This window comes from Anolis carolinensis, chromosome 2 (genome assembly GCF_035594765.1).
Source record: "Anolis carolinensis isolate JA03-04 chromosome 2, rAnoCar3.1.pri, whole genome shotgun sequence".
Classification (NCBI taxonomy): Eukaryota; Metazoa; Chordata; class Lepidosauria; order Squamata; family Dactyloidae; genus Anolis; species Anolis carolinensis.
In genome coordinates this window covers 164,142,269-164,158,891 of record NC_085842.1, presented here as the reverse complement: position 1 = coordinate 164,158,891, position 16,623 = coordinate 164,142,269, and the positions used below count along the sequence as shown (strand labels likewise).

Below are 16,623 nucleotides of genomic sequence, written 5' to 3'. Positions count from 1 at the left end.
AGAGATTGAAGAGTGTGTGTGTGTGCCATGAAATTATATAAAAACTGAGAGGAAATTGTCTTTCAGTTTCAGATGTCTCTTAGGGTTGCTCCGAAGAAACACTATTAGGTGCATCTCAATCATCCTGTCTCTCTGGTTTTCCTGGTTTCACAGCAAAGTGGAATGATACATTGGGACCAATGCACATTTACAATTAACTATAAATTAGCTAGGCAGCTAGAACTAATGGGGTCGATGTACCAAGAAGAGAATGTACCTTGTGTACCTTGTACAGTAGGTCCTAAAATGAATAGGTGAATCTGTGAATAAGAAAAACCACATGTACTGGTTCTGTGAAATAATGACCTCTAACTTCCCAGTCCTTGATCCTACTTGGACATCTAGAGAAGAAATGGTCCCTCTATAGTCTGAAGACAACTCTTCATGATCTCAGGGATGTCTGCATAAGTCTGGTTAATCCTCAGGAACATCAAGGGAACAAACATAATATTGCTACCCTTGTTTTATCGCAATATTGCTCACAGATTTGTCCTCCCTTTATTACCTGTAATCACACAGCTTGGGCTGGGTACCACACTGCTGCTTGCACACAACACAATAGCTGCACAGCGGGACGTTGCCTCGGATCCAGTGGTGCACCATAGAAGTCCGGATGCTGCCTTCTCCCCTCGTCATGATCTCCTTGCAGTGGAAACGACGGTCGGCCTTCTTCAGGCACCCTTCGTCCACACACAACCCACAACAGTTGCAGAAAGCGCCCTGAAGGATGTGCTGAGCGCAGATGCAGCAATAGGTCGGCTGGCTGAAGAGATCGGTGTCCTGCCAGTCATGCTTGCTTTTGCGCAAGATGTCCTGCACTTGGCCTTGTCGCCGGGATCGCCGGAAGCTGCACCACAATGTGAGCAGGATTGGCACGACCACGGCACACAGTGTCCAGAAGGCGAGACTCCATTCTGGAAACAATCCTGAAGGGGAGACTGAACTACTGGTTTCAACCCCTTCCATCCTTTGGGGGTTTCTTATTTGCCCTTGGGGGTGTCAAATTAAACCAGAAACGAGACAGCTAACCCACAACAGGTTGCAGTAGAGATCTCCTGCTATTATCATTACATTCCATCAACAGCTTGGCTCAGCGGTATCTTCTTAATGACTCTATCAACCTAATAACACGTTCCTGGACTGCTCTTCATCACCTCTTGTAACACAAACTCACTTTTTCCTTTTATTCATGATGCTGCTAAAATTATATTTAAACATCTGTTTCCTGAAATTAAATATCTTTCCTTTTGAGCACTTCACAAAAAGACTTAGCCACTACTCTACACTCTCAACACTATTGCCATATCTCCATTTCCTGTCTTATTAATATGTTCACCACATCTTGCCTTTTCTAGAAATCACATGCTCCAAAAGCATTCATGCTACTTTTTACTACAGTTCATCACTTTAGCTGATTTCCAAAGACAAATAGTTCTATGCAAAACCAACTCAACTAAAAAAAATTTACAAAACAATAATTAAGCACATGCTGCCTGTTCACTAAAAATAATACTATCTTGTTCCTCTCTTTGTTAGATATATAATGCTAACTTGTTCCTTACTCTGTGCTCATACATGTCCAATTAGTGAAACATAATTCAACCCCCATCCTGGCTTCCAATCAAAACAGTACAGGGATGAATTCCAATCTGAGTTATGCATTGTGGGTCAGGATATTGTGGCAAGTGCCAATGAAGTCATCTGAAATAAAAACATGTTATTTATGAGAGGCAGAAGAACATCAGACTTTTGCAAAAACCATTGTAACACCAAGTGGGCAACTTGGGGTACCTTGTTCTCATCATCAAACTCTATCCCTCATTCAGCTTAGAACACACACCTCCTCTAGCCAGATTGTTTAGGCCTATCCCTATTATTTTGCCATTCCTTTAAAATGTGGGAAAATGATAAGAGAATATCTATGTCAGGGGTCCCCAAACTAAGGCCCGGGGGCCGGATGCGGCCCTCCAAGGTCATTTACCTGGCCCCCGCCCTCATTTATAATATAATATTTTTATATCAGTTTTAATAATATAATATATTGTATATACATATGATATTGATAATAATATTATTTTATACAATATAATACTAATAATAATACCATATAATAATATTAATTGTATATTACATATAATATTACAGTATAGTGGTATAGTTCAATATAGTAATATATAATGCTAATATTGTGCTATGCTAATAATATAATATATTGTATGTACATACAGCTGCTCTGAGTCCCCTTTGGGGTGAGACGGGCAGGATATACATGTAGTAAATAAATGCAGTAAATGAATAAATAAATAATTTTAGACTTAGGCTCGCCCAGAGTCTGAAATGACTTGAAGACACACAACAACAACAACAACAACAACAACAATCCTAATTAACCTGACTATCTCATTGGCCAGAAGCAGGCCCACACTTCCTATTGAAATCCTGATAGGTTTATGTTGGTTAAAATTATTTTCATTTTTAAATATTGTATTGGTCTTTCATTGTTATTGTTGTTGTTTTGCACTACAAATAAGATATGTGCACTGTGCATAGGAATTTGTTCGTTTTTTTTCCAAATGATAATTCGGCCCCTCCACAGTCTGAAGGATTGTGGACCGGCCCTCTGCTTTAAAAGTTTGAGGACCCCTGATCTATGTGGTTCTCAATGTTGTTGAACTGCATCTCCCAACATAACCAATTGTGAATGATTATATTGTTGAGTGTGCAATAACATGGACTGAAGATCAAGGGGTGCACCTACACTGTAGAATTACTGCAGCCTGACACCACTTGAACTGCCATGGCTCAATGCTGTGAAATCATGGGATTTGTAGTTTGGTGAGGCACCAGGAGTCTCTGGCACAGAAGGCTAAAGGGCTTGTAAAACTACAACTCCCATGATTCAATAGTATTGAGTCAAGGCAGTTAAGGTGGTGTCAAACTGCACTTGTTCTACAATGTAGATAGATGCACCCAAGAATGACTCAATGTAGATGACCCAAGAATAAAGGTGGTTTATTTTGGGTTTTGTGTGATTTAGTATTGTATTTGTATTTATTGTTGTTTCAGGCATTTAATGTTTGCCTTTTTGTTGTTGGAATCCACCCTGAGTCCCCTCAGGGAGATAGGGCGGAATAGAAATAAAGTTATTATTATTATTATTATTATTATTATTGTTAAGACAGTAGTAAAATGGTTTAAAAGTATGAGTGACTCATAGTGTCCTTCCTCCTTGACTACCTATCCTGACCCCGTTTTGATGTAGATTGATATTCTTAGGAATTTTCCCCAGTTTTTTCTTCCAATCAACCCTCTCCTTGCTCTTCTGTTGAAGAGATTAGATTGGCATCCTAACTTTTCTGTCTCAGAATATAATAAAGTCTTTATTTTGATTTCTCTAAGTCACAGCTTTCTAAACTGTGTCGTGACAACTTAGTGTGTTGGCTGCAGTGTGTAGGTAATGTTGCGCAATTTTAACAAGACAAATATATGTTATTATCTTACAAATCATATATTTTTTGGGTTGCTGTGAGTTTCCCTGGCTGTATGGCCATGTTCCAGCAGCATTCTTTCCTGACGTTTCACCTGCATCTATGGCAGGCATCCTGTGAGGTTGTGAAGTCTGTTGGAAACTAGGCAAGTGGGGTTTACATATCTGTGGAATGTTCAGGGTGGGAGAAAGAACTATTTTTTGTTTGTGGCAAGTGTGAATGTTTCAACTGACCACTGTGATTAGTGTTGAATAACCTTTCAGCTTCAAGTTCTGGCTGCTTACTGCTTGGGGGGATCCTTTGTTGTGAGGTATTAGCTGGCCCTGATTGATTGATTGATGTTTGGAATTCAACTGTTTTCTGAGTGTTGTTCTTTATTTACTGTCCTGATTGTAGAGTTTTTTTTTAAATACTGGTAGCCAGATTTTTTATTTTTTTTAAATATATATAAATAAAAGGTTTCCATGAGATATGTTGTGTGTCAATACATTTTGTTATTACAACATATGCATGTGTCCATACCTCTTATAAGGGGTCGGATTCACTCTCTGGTTTGCTGGTAAGACCACATCTAGCCTCATTCCGAAAAGATTTGAAAACCTATTTTTTTCAAGCCACCTTCAATTAAGATGAGCAATTGACAGAGTTGCTACCCCCACGCATATCCTGGCTTCTGCACTTTATCACTGGCCCATGTTATTAGTGCTCCTAATATATTGTACTCCTAATATATAGGGGCCCCTGGTGGCACAGTGTGTTAAAGCGCTGAGCTGATGAACTTACGGACCAAAAGGTCCCAGGTTCAAATCTCGGGAGCGGAATGAGCGCCCGCTGTTAGCTCCAGCTCCTGCCAACCTAGCAGTTCTAAAACATGTAAAATGTGAGTAGATCAATAGGTACCGCTCTGGCGGGAAGGTAGCGGCGCTCCATGCAGTCATGCTGGCCACATGACCTTGGACAATGCCGGCTCTTTGGTTTAGAAATGGAGATGAGCACCAACCCCCCGAGTTGGTCACGACTCGACTTAACGTCAGGGGAAAACCTTTACCTTTACCTAATATAATTTTATTCCTCTGCCCCAAGACTGAATCGCTATTGTGTTGCCCTAGGCTAATGGCTAGGCTTTTATTGTGTATGTTGTGATTCTATAGTTCTGATGTATTAATTTGTTGTAATTGGAATGTATTTTATGTATATTTATATTGTATGTGTATTTGATTGTATATTGTTGGGCTTGGTGCCCATGTAAGTCTCCCCGAGTCCCCTTCGGGAGATGGGGCGGGATACAAGAATAAAGTTATTGTTGTTGTTATTATTGACACAACAACATTGTATGACACAGCAAGCAAGATAGATATGCTGGATTTCGTATCACAAAATCACAAGTCGAACACTTCCCAAGTGTCTACGGCTGTGTGATGTATTTTTGGATGATGCGCACAGATCCCAGTAGGGTGGCCTTTTGCAGTTGGCAGATCGTAATTTTGTCAATGTCTATTGTTTCCAAATGCCGGCTGAGATCTTTTGGCACGGCACCCAATGTGCCGATCACCACCGGGACCACCTGTACTGGCTGTTGTTGTTGTTGTTGTTATTATGTGTGAAAGCTCTGGTCTAAGCCACTGATGCCTTTGCTCCTCAGTGAGGATCTCTGACCCCTGCTTGCACTCTTTCTCAGACCTGAGCAGTGTGATCCAGGGGGCCAACTGTGTCCCTGGCCCTGGAAAAGGGCCCTGCAGTGTGGGCCCGGCAGGGGACAGCAGCATGACACACCTCTTTGTATAACCCTGTGACTCATGAGCAGGCCATGGAGAGGAGAAACACGTGTCTGGTGCAATGCAGCTCCCATCAGCCAGAGGAAGGCGAGGCATGATGCGAGTGCTAGTCCCACCAACAGGGGGCGCTCTGAGGCTACTGCCCACTTCCACCATCTCTAACCAACCAGGGATACCTGCCTAGCCCTGCTGTAATGTCATCAAGGGTGAAGATCCCTTCCTCCTCTTCCTCAAGATGATCCCCCTTCCTCTTCCTTTTCCTCCTCCAGTCCACACATACGCCCCTTCCTCCTCCTCAGCCCTCCTTACCCGGCTCACGAGCTCCACTAGGCAGGTACCGTTGATCGCCGGAACCGGATGTGGCTGAAGCCACAGACTGAGCTTCTCTGAACCAGAAGGGAGGGGAGGGGGGAGGAAAGGGGCGTGACAGGAGGGAAGCTGCTGATGGGCGTTGCTAGGAAACGTTGCTAGGAGACGGGTGGCCAATCGCAAGCCGCCGATCCCAAAGAGGGCGGAAAAAAAATCCTGGCAGGCCCTGTGCGGGGAGAAGAGGGAGCCAAGGCGCCAGAGAGGGTAGGAAAGGGAAGGGAAGAAAGGATATATTTCATTTATTTGCACCCCACTTTCCTCTCTTAGACGAGACCAGAGCAACTCAAGAGTTGGCAGGGAACCAGGTGTTTTGGAGTTCAGCTCCCACAATTCCCAACGTTACCTTCCCAGTGGATCTACTCATATTTGCATGTTTTAAAACTGCTAGGTTGTCAAAAGCTGGGGCTAACAGCGGGAGCTCACCCCGCTCTCTGGATTTGAACTGCCGACCTTTCGGTCAGCAAGTTCAGCCTCTCAGCGGTTTAATCCGCTGCGTCACCGGAAGTTGTCTTGCAGGCAATGGGCAAGCCAGCAATGGGCATTCCTCCATGTCCAATGAAACCATAGATCCTGAAACCTTCATCCATCATCTTTATTCTTCAACTTCCTAAACGTGTGTAACTTCTTATACCCAGATTTGGGCTAGGGGGGCACATTGGATTTGGGAAACTGCCCCCAGTATCCACTGACCAGAACTGTATACAGTACACTGATTTCTGTTCTGTCTGACTACCGAGGTGTGATTTGGGCTGATTTGGAGCTGCCGCACAGCAGGAAAAAACCCAAGATGTTGGACAACACTATGATAAGGTTGCCATAAATAAAAAAAAATCTTGAAGGCACATAACAGCAGCAGCAACAACAAAAACAACAACATAGTGGCTGTATCCAGGCAGATGGCTCTAGTGCTATCCATCAGAAGACATTGTCCAACTTGTCTTCTGATTGATAAAAACTAGAACCATCTGCCTGGATACAGCCACCATGTTGTTGTTTTTGTTGTTGCTGTGACTGTTATGTGCCTTCAAGATTATTTTCAATTTATGGTGACCTTATCATAGTGTTGTCCAAAATCTTGGGTTGTTAATGGACAAGGGGCGGGGGGAAGACAGGAGACCTGATGAGAAAGAAGTACTGTGGAGACACCAGAAAGTTGGCAATATAAAATGACACTATCTAGATGAGAACTTTAAGTTACTTGTTGGTCAGAAGTCCATATGGACTGGGAGATTCTGAGCACAGAAAAAACATTACTAAAAGGAACTGAACAAAGAATGGAATAGTTGCCAATAGCTACTGTTTATGTGTTAGCTCCTGAATCCTTTCCAGTGGAAAGTTTGTGGAAATCAATGCAGCTTTATATTCATTTTCACAGAATAAGGTGATGAAAGTCAAAACTGTGTGATGGATCTGTGGATTAGAAAGAGGCGGAGATATTTTGCTATTTGGAAACCATCTGTTTGTTGGAATAAATGACTTATCATGATTCTGTTGCTCATGTTTGTAGTGTTTCAACAACACTTGATCTAGGTATATAAACATACTACATTTCAGACAGCATGATCTGTGTTTATTATCCTTCTGGCATCATTTTGCTTGTTTACTTCTGTCTTTTTAGAGCCTTGCTCCCAGTTGTTTTTAATGAATAATAATGCTTCCAAAAAGGCCTTTCTGTTTCCTTTCCCAAGGAATAGATTAGCACTAAAATGTGTTGAAGCCTACAATAGCCATATTCAAAACCCAGGACCAGATGTCCTCAAAACCGTACTCTTAAGTCATAGTAGTTGAAAAATAAACAAACATCTGTGATTGACGTAACTGCTTCTCAAATAGGCTAATACCTTGGTCTGGGTAATTCACTTTGGAGGAGCAGACCAAGAGACAGCAGAATCAAAATGAAGACTGTTTTTGTTCTAATTTTGACCCTTATTATTATTTTCACAGGTAGGTATCATTGACAGCTGGGGAGTAGTATATGGTTGGAGAATATGTGCTAGCCTATGGGAGAGGGAAACTGGTGTGTGTTATATTGTATTAAAATTTTATCTTATGCTTTTTGATGGAGCATTGACAGTGTAATGCAATCTACTATCTGTTTTCCGTTGTAGATTTTCAGAAGATAAATGTTATGCTACTATGGGAGCTAGTCCAGTGATAGTGAGTCAGTGCTGTGTATGTCTGCATGGGACAGATCCCTACTGGATTCCAACAATCCCCTAGCCTGAAAGAGATCCAGCACATGGACAGCAGAACTCAGCAACATGCTACCTATTACCCTAGTCCCATTTCCTAAAACTGTTTCCTACTGAATACAGAGGAGCCTACTTTTAAGTTTTTTATTGTGTCAGAAGCGATTTGAGAACATACTGTAAGTTGTTTCTGGTGTGAAGGAATTGGCCATCTACAGAGACGTTGCCCAGGGGACACCCAGATGTGTTACCATTCTGCTGGGAAGCTTCTCTCATGTCCCCGCAAGTTAGAGCTAACAGAGAGGAACTCACCCTGTCTCGCAGATTTGAACCCGCAACCTTCAGGTCAGCAACCCAACCTTTGGGTCTGAAGTCCAACCGGTACAAGGGTTTAACCGAGTGTATGGGAGTAAATTGTTTTGAACGCAGTAGACTTGCTTCCATATAAGGCTGTTCAGGGTCTTCTTCCAGCATATGACTTTATAGGCTTTTAAAAAACAGCTTCTGTATTTACGGAGGCTCTGTCAATATCTCATGCATGTTCTTCGACTTGAAAACGTTACCAAAGCAAGAAAAAGAAGAAAGAAAAGGAAAAACAGAGATAAGGCATTAGGAAGGTCTCTATTTTGCTTGGCAGTCCTAATGGTTTCCCCTCTCAAAATGAACATGTTCCATGCAAAATGCAAAGGGATCTTGTATCGCCTTAGAAATTAACTGAAAATGAAGTGCAAAGCATAAGCTTTATAGACTAAAAACTGTGACCTCAAATGCATGGACTGAAGTACTGAGGAAAAGATACCCCGCACATTCACACATAGTGTTAGTTCTACTAAAGTTTATGCTACCAAATGCATTTGGTCTAGGTCTGTCTACACTGTAGAATGAATGCAGCTTGATACCACTTTAACTCCCATGGCTCAATGCTGTGGAATCATGTCAGTTTTAATTTTGCAGGGTCTTTAGCCTTCTCTTCCAAAGAGTGTTAGTGCTTCATCAAACTGTACACCCCATGATTCCATAGTATTAAGATATAGCAGTTAATTCTACAGTGTTGATGTATCATCAGTGAGTCTCTAAGGTGCTACAAGATCCCCTTGCCTATTGATATTGCAGACTAACAGGGCTACTAGTATCTATGTCTTTGAGATCTACATCCATGCAAAAGCATTCCTTCCATTCCCTCCTATGGGGAATGCATTGGTGGGACAGGGAGAGCAAAACCGATCACAAGTGCCATTATACTTGATTCATTTTGCAAAGAGGTACGTTTTGTGTTAGTTTTGTTGACTTTAATTTGTTGAGTTTATAAGCAAGCTCTAGTTTATTAAAAATGGTTTCAGATTGCACCCGTTTCTCCTGGAATGCGATATCCTCTTGAGAGGATGCAGTCATGAAAGACCACTTTGTGTATTGTAACACACATACTCACAGTATGAATACACTGATATGCGCATACATCTTCCAAACATTTTGTCCTATACCTCAAATCCTAACTATCCATGTCAATTTCATATTTTTAAAGATGCTTCACCAATATTACCAGAAAAAGAAGCTAAGCAGCTTTTGAGAACTCGTCGTGAAGACAGATCAAGAAAACCTGGTTTCCCTGATGAACCAATGCGGGTGATTTTTAAATTTAATTTCAGATACATAATTATTTGTGTGGTATCTTTGTCATTTCGTCATTGCCTCCTTCTGCTGTTACTAGACAATTTTAAGGAACCATTAAAATCAGTACAAAATGTACATCGTTTTGTCAAAATGAATTCAAGATAATCATTTCTGTGCCATGATTGAAACCTATGTGCTCTTTCCATATCTTTCTCCAAATATGGAAATCATTATTTATACACGCCTATGTCTCCAGTCTAATAGATGGGCTCATTTTCATTCAGACTGCAATTCTATGCTTACCTACCATGGAGTAGATCCCATTGAACCCAGTAAGGTTTATTTCTGAGTTAACATCTGTAGGATTGCACTGTAAGAGAATATTTATTTACTTTATTTTTATCCCACCTTTCTCCTGATATAGAGACTCAAGGCGAATTAATGAAACATTATTTATAGCCTGCCCTATCTCCCTGAAGGGACTCAGGGCCACTTACAAAAAATTACACATTGACAAACATTTAGTGCTGACAATAATATATAAACAAATCTAAAACAACTCAATAAATTATAAAACAACTTAAATAAAACAAGACACAACATAGGTGGCTTCAGGGAGTGCCATTTCCTAATTTATTTTTTATTTAATGTGTATATTAATATAAAAAATTGAATGAAAATAATAATAATAATACTTTATTTTTTTATCCCGCCACCATCTCCCCGAAGGGACTTGGGGCGGCTAACATGGGGCTGAGTCCAAAAGAAAACAAGATATAGAAATATTAAATTATAAAACAAAACAAGAAAATAATAATAATATAACAATCAAATAAAACAGATTTAAGCACAATTATACAAAATAAAACCATAGAAGCAATGATAGCTTCATGGAATCAATTTTCTATTTATTTTTTTAAAAATGTATTATTATTGTTGTTGTTGTTGTTATTATTATTATTATTATTATTATTATTATTATTATTATTATTATTATGTTTGTTAGGCCAATCTAAGTTTATTCGATGCTTAGATCACAGATCTTTCACATATAAGGCAACAAACAAATACATGCACACCAGATTATTAAATACAATATAAAATACACCATTAAAATCCTATAAAAGTAAAGGTAAAGGTTTCCCCTGATGTTAAGTCCAGTCATGTCTGACTCTGGGGGTTGGTGCTCATCTCCATTTCTAAGCCGAAGAGCCGGCGTTGTCTGTAAACATCTCCAAGGTCATGTGGCCGGCATGACTGCATGGAGTGCCGTTATATAAAATCCTATATAAACCATTAAAATGCTACATATATCAATGGCGCGATATGTCCTTAGAATACTACATACAACCCTGTGATTCCAGCCATGAAAGCCTTTGACAATATGAAATCAGTTCAAACAATTTAAAACAAGCAAATATAAATATATGAAATCGATAGTTTTAGGACTTCATAGATAGTTTATAAGCCAGTGATATAGTAATTGACCAATGGACTACAACTTTGGAGATCAGGCTTTGAATCCCTGCTCAACCATGACAAACATCTTCTGAACAAATCTTGCCAAGAAAACTCTATGATAGGTATGCCTCAGGATTGCCCTGTGTTGTAAATATGTAGCTTGAAGGTTCACAACAACATTTATTAATCAATACAAGCTAAAAATTTGAAATTCTGCATTTATAAATTGGTTAAGACCCATGTTTCCTAGCTCATCCAGAAATTACCAAAGTGTTATTATTATGATTTACTTTATTTAAACCCTGCCTTTCTCCCCATTAGGACTCAAGGCGGCTAACAATCCCACACTTTGGTCATAGCTCAAAAAAGTGCAATACAAAAATTAAAATACAATTAAATAATACAGATCAAAATATAACAAATACACTTAAAATAGACTTAAAAGCTTACAATCTCTCTCCCTTCCCCAGAGAATACTGTGGTTCTGAAGGACTTATACATTTCCTAGGTTCTCAGGTACAACCTTATAGTTTGCTGGGACCAGAAGTCAGGTAATTTAATGACATTCAGTGTTATCAATGGTTTCCGGTAACCAGCAATGTATCCAATACGGATATGAGGGTCTTACATTAGTTTAATTGGGAAGTTCCCAATATGTGAACAACTGTAACAAGGAGCCCCCAGTGGCGCAGTGAACTAAACGCTTGTGCCGGCAGGACTGCTGACTTGAAGGTTGAGTTGCTGGCCTGAAGGTTGACGGTTTGAATCCAACCCGGGGAGAGCGCGGATGAGCTCCCTCTATCAACTCCAGCTCCATGCAGGGAGAAGCCTCCCACAAGGATGTTAAAAACATCAAACATCTGGCTGTCCCCTGGGCAGACAGCTGTCCCCTCCTTGCAGACGGCCAATTCTCTCACACCAGAACTGACTTGCAGTTTCTCAAGTTGCTCCTGACACAGAAAAAAAAATGAAGGCCTTCCTGTATAGGACCAGTTAAGGCAGACACTATGAGCCAAATAATCCACTTAGGTTTCTAGTGACAGTATGATCTATCCAGTTCCCATATCTGAGAATTACCAGTTACCAATTACCAATTACCATAGAACCTCTGTCTTATTGGGTTTCAGCTTGATATAATTCATCCTATTTCAGGCCATCATAGCATCTAATATTGACACAGCACTTGTCCAGCTTCTAATTGTAACAATGAACAAAGCAGACTCATTGCTATCAATATGCTGATAGCAATCTCATCAAAAACTCATAATGACTTCACCCATTACAGCTAATGTTAAACCCACAAATGTGGAAGGTTGACTATATGGTTTCATATAAATATCAAAGGGCATGAGGGCGAAGATGGGACATTGCTACATCTCACAGTGCAATAGCTATGGGACTGAAGAGGAATCTCCCAGTGCCACTCTCTGGAATCAATCCTGAAGACTAGATTAAAAGTATTATTAACACAGTGCCTCCTACTCACATCTAATGGAATTGGTCCAGTATAATACTAATATCAAAGTTGTTGAGAGATCAAAGAATATCAACATGATGCAAGCCAATCAGCTAGGGATGTGGAACCCCCGGTGATGCAAAAGGTTAAAACCCTTGTGCCAGCAGGACTGCTGACTGATAGGTCAGCAGTTGGAATCCGGAGAGAATGAGTGAGCTCTCTCTGTCAACTCTAGCTCCCCATGCGGGAACATAACAGAAGCTTCCCACAAGCAAGGTAAAACCTCAAACATCCGGACATCCTCTAGGCAATGTCCTTGCAGACGGCCAATTCTCTCACACCAGAAGCGACTTGAAGTTTCTCAAGTTGCTCCTAACACAGAAAAAAGCTAGGGATGTCATATTCCAGTGTACTGTATCCCCCTTCCCCCATTTTTTGTATCCTCTCCCAATCAACACACATTTGATGGTAACTGAAAATGCTCCATTCCCCCCCCTTTTTTTTTTGCTATTTTTAGCAAGGCAGCGGGAAATGACTTCTTAATTTGTTCAAAAGTTCTTTTTAAAAACTCTCTACCATCCTTTGGATTCCCTTGAGCCTCACTGATGCTTTCCTTTTCTGTGTGGGCTAAACCACAACATTTTTTTTCGAATGAAGGATAGAGTGTTCGAGGATTGAGACATTAATTAGGATAATAAGGTGCTTGCTTCTACTCTATTGTATGCCTGCAAAACATGGAACATCTACAAACATCACTCTTGACTTCTGGAACGATTCCACAAGTGTTGCCTCTGAAAAATCCTGCAAATCTCTTGGGAAGACAGCCCGACAAACATCAGCATTCTGGAAGCACTGAAGCAATGATTCTCCGCCATCAGCTTCGCTGGACTGTCCACATTGTCCAAAGGCCAATCACCATCTCCCAAAGCAGTTATTTTATTCTCAGCTCATGAATGGAAAACAAAATGTCAGTGGAAAGCAAGAGATTTAAAGATGGGTTTAAAGCTAACCTAAAAATATGGTATAAACACGGAGAAATGGGAAGCCCTGGCACTTGAATGTTATAGCCAGAGGTCAGTTGTCACCAATGATGTTATAAATTTCAAAGAGGCATAAATACAGGTAGAAAGGAAAAAACGTACCAAAAGGAAGGCACGTCAAGTGAATTCTTGTTGTGACCTCCATCTATCTGGAAATCTATGTAGACCGTGAAATACCATAGGTATTCATAGTCATTTATGGATCAATCGCCAAGACTCTGCGTCCAGAAGATAATCATACTCAGCCATGAGTAAGCACCCATGATGATGATGAACCCACAGTTAGCAGTGCCTGGGGCAAATGTCAGGTTCCAATGCCAACCATTGGCATCCTTTTCTTTTTTGTATCTTTGAAAAAAAAGCAAAAACTTTAACTAGGTGTGTATTAGGGCTGTAGGTGTGACCATTGTTGTCATGCATTAAAGTTATGCTGTTGTAGCTGTGAAGCTACATTGTCCTAGTAAAATTGCTTCTTAGGCCTTTTCTACGCTACCAGATTATTTGCTTTGAAGTGGATTATATGGCAGTGTAGACATATAATCCAGTTCAAAGCAGATAATGTGAATTTTCTGCTTTGATAACATGGCAGTGTAGAAGGGGCCTTAGCAATAGGCAAACAGGCAGGCCGGCAGGCATGACCATCCCTGTTATTGCATACTGTTCAACATTTGACAGATGAAAACAGGGACATCTGTGGCCAAGCAATATCAGGTGGTAAAAGTTATTAATGAGGAAGGACAACACAGATGCTAGAGAAGGCTGCAACAGTTTGCTTGTGGCTGAGCCTACCAGGAGGGGCAAGGTGCTTTTCTCTCCCTCTGGTTTTTTTAAATCATGTCAGAAGCAAATTGAGAATATACTGCAAGTTGCTTCTGGTGTGAGAAAATCAGCCGTCTACAAAGACATTGTCCAGGGGGACACCCGAATGTGTTACCATTCTGTGGGAGGCTTCTCTCATGTCCCTGCATGGGAAGGTATTGCTGACAAACTGGAGTTCACCTCATCTCGCGGATTTGAACAGCCGAACTTCAGGTCAGCTGTTCAGCTGGCAATCCCTCTGGTGAGCTAATTGAATGCACACTCATTTGCACTTTGAGCTCAATTGGCAGTAATTGAGGTGAAGAGGGGAAAGGGAGGAGGAGAAAAAAACTGGGACATTTTAAAAGCATATGAAAAAATGAGACAACAGTGGATCATCTCTAGCGTTGGAACGTATGCAGTCCTAGTATGTGTAATGTTATTACAAATGCCTACTTAAACATCCCCAGTTGTAGAATGTGTTCACTGCTAGTATGTATGTTTACTATAATGAGCTAGTAAATATTTCAATGAAAGGGCTGAAGAAGGGCAGAGTCACCGCTGTGTTTTCTCAAAGCATCTTTCCATTCCACAGGAGTACATGCTTTACCTTCAGCAGCTGGAACAGAGATCTGAAGAACAGTTCTTTGAGCACTGGTTGAATCCACACTGCTACCCACATTGCAACAGGAACTTAGTTCACCCAGTGTAAAAGATTATGTGGTTATCTTCAATGACAGTAAGCACCCTTCTGATAATTTCACTGTTATTTCATTCAGAGCTATATTAAGGATCTCATGAATACTGAATAGTTGAATTTTGTCACTTTTACAATTGCAATGTGTTTTTTTTTAAAGAAAAAAATGTATAGTTCTAACATTTTCCCATACTTTTCCCCAGATAATTCTTCTTGATATGGAGAAAGAAAGAAAATGATCAACATGAAAATGGAAAAGCTGATATAACATTTTCTGTGTAACCAAAGTATCTGCCGTTTTGAGAATTTTGACTCGGCCCTGCAACCCAACTCAGCTTTTTAAAAACCATACATTAGAGCTTTATTTTTTATTAAACAGCATAGCCATATATTAGAAAAATTGCCTGGTCTTAGGCATCAATACTATGCATGCCTACCTGAGAGGGAGCTTTCCTGAAAACATTAGGCATGCTTTTGGGTAGCCATATTGCGCTTTACATTACTCTGCGAATCATTAAACTAGGCTATTCTCATTTGGAAGTGGTAGATTTTTCTAAATTTATAGTAATTTTACTATTATGATTAAAAAGTAGATTATAGCCCTTTGAATCATGGGCAAGTCAACAGTTGTGTTAAGGATTAAAAACTAGAGTGATAAAGGTGGAGTTTGTAATAACCACGGATTTAGACTTTCTGTGCTCGGCCTGGTTTGCTAAGATTGTAATCCTATTCATGCTCACAGATTTATAAAGATGGGAGAAACCATAAAGGCTGTCCAGTCTTTATTCTGCCAAGCAGAAATATAAAAAGCATTGTTGACAGATGGCCATCCTGCCTCTGTTTAAAAACCTCCAAAGAAGAAAACTCCTCTCCACTCCCAGGTAGCATATTCCACTGTGGGGATGTTCTTCCTAATGTTTAGGTGAAATCTCTTTTCCTGTAGTTTGAAGCCATTGCTCCATGACTTTTGTTTTTGGATCAGTAGAAAACAAACCAGCTTCACATAAAATCCTTTCAAATATTAAATATGGCTGTAATGTTATCTCTCAATTGACTCTTCTCCAAGCTAAACATACTCAACTCCTTGAGCTGCTCCTCATAGAGCTCAGCTGCCAGAACTTTAACCATTTTGGTTGCCCGCATCTAGACATACTCCAGCTTCTCAATATCCTTTTTGATTTGTGGTGCCTCAAATTGGACACAGTATTCCAGGAGAGGTCTGACCAAAGCAGAATAGAGTAGTAGTATTGCTTCCTTCAATCACATGGGGATTCAATCAATGGGCTAAATCCTTGTGCTGGCAGGACTGCTGACTTGAAGGTTGGGTTGCTGACCTGAAGGTTGCCAGTTTGAATCTGGGGAGAGCGTGGATGAGCTCCCTCTGTCAGCTCCAGCTCTCCATGTGAGGACATGAGAGAAGCCTCCTACAGGATGGTAAAACATCAAAACATCAGGGCGTCTTCTGGGCTATGTCATTACAGATGGCCAATTCTCTCACACCAGAAGCTACTTACAGTTTCTCAAGTCACTCCTGACACGGAAAAAAAAAAAAACTAACTCAACTGAATCCATTAGGATTTAGATCTGAAGAATCAATCCTAGGAATGAGTTACATAGGATTAAACCATGACCCTTTGACCATCTGTCTCATAATTCCTGGCCATGCAAAAGTGTTCCAATTGCATAACCTGATTTGGTGC

General features: G+C 40.5%; 2 protein-coding genes across 3 annotated transcripts in view; one reads left to right on the top strand and one right to left on the bottom strand.

Annotated features, from left to right (window-relative positions):
* Nucleotides 1-5,729, bottom strand: part of dgke (diacylglycerol kinase epsilon) — a 35,932-nt gene extending 30,203 nt beyond the window's left edge. For both annotated transcript variants that reach the window (XM_003223218.4, XM_062971000.1), the window contains exons 1-2: nt 5,612-5,729; nt 545-1,740 (exon numbers count right to left, since the gene is read on the bottom strand). In XM_003223218.4, coding sequence (XP_003223266.1) covers nt 545-1,005 — 461 coding nt within the window. In that variant the 5' untranslated portion in view covers nt 1,006-1,740; nt 5,612-5,729. The remainder of the gene's footprint in view (nt 1-544; nt 1,741-5,611) is intronic.
* A 1,775-nt stretch (nt 5,730-7,504) lies between these two features.
* On the top strand, nt 7,505-15,949 carry c2h17orf67 (chromosome 2 C17orf67 homolog). The gene is made up of 4 exons (XM_008114374.3): nt 7,505-7,615; nt 9,383-9,483; nt 14,822-14,965; nt 15,127-15,949. Exons 1-3 carry the CDS (start codon nt 7,567-7,569, stop codon nt 14,936-14,938), a joined length of 267 nt encoding a protein of 88 aa, XP_008112581.1. The 5' UTR covers nt 7,505-7,566; the 3' UTR covers nt 14,939-14,965; nt 15,127-15,949.
* Nucleotides 15,950-16,623: the final 674 nt, after the last annotated feature.

Excerpts from the sequence above, each read along its gene's own strand:
- c2h17orf67 (XM_008114374.3), top strand. The coding sequence starts at position 7,567 with ATGAAGACTGTTTTTGTTCTAATTTTGACCCTTATTATTATTTTCACA. Across the intron at positions 7,616-9,382 it reads CCTTATTATTATTTTCACAG|ATGCTTCACCAATATTACCA; the intron begins GTAGGTATCATT and ends ATATTTTTAAAG. Across the intron at positions 9,484-14,821 it reads TCCCTGATGAACCAATGCGG|GAGTACATGCTTTACCTTCA; the intron begins GTGATTTTTAAA and ends TCCATTCCACAG.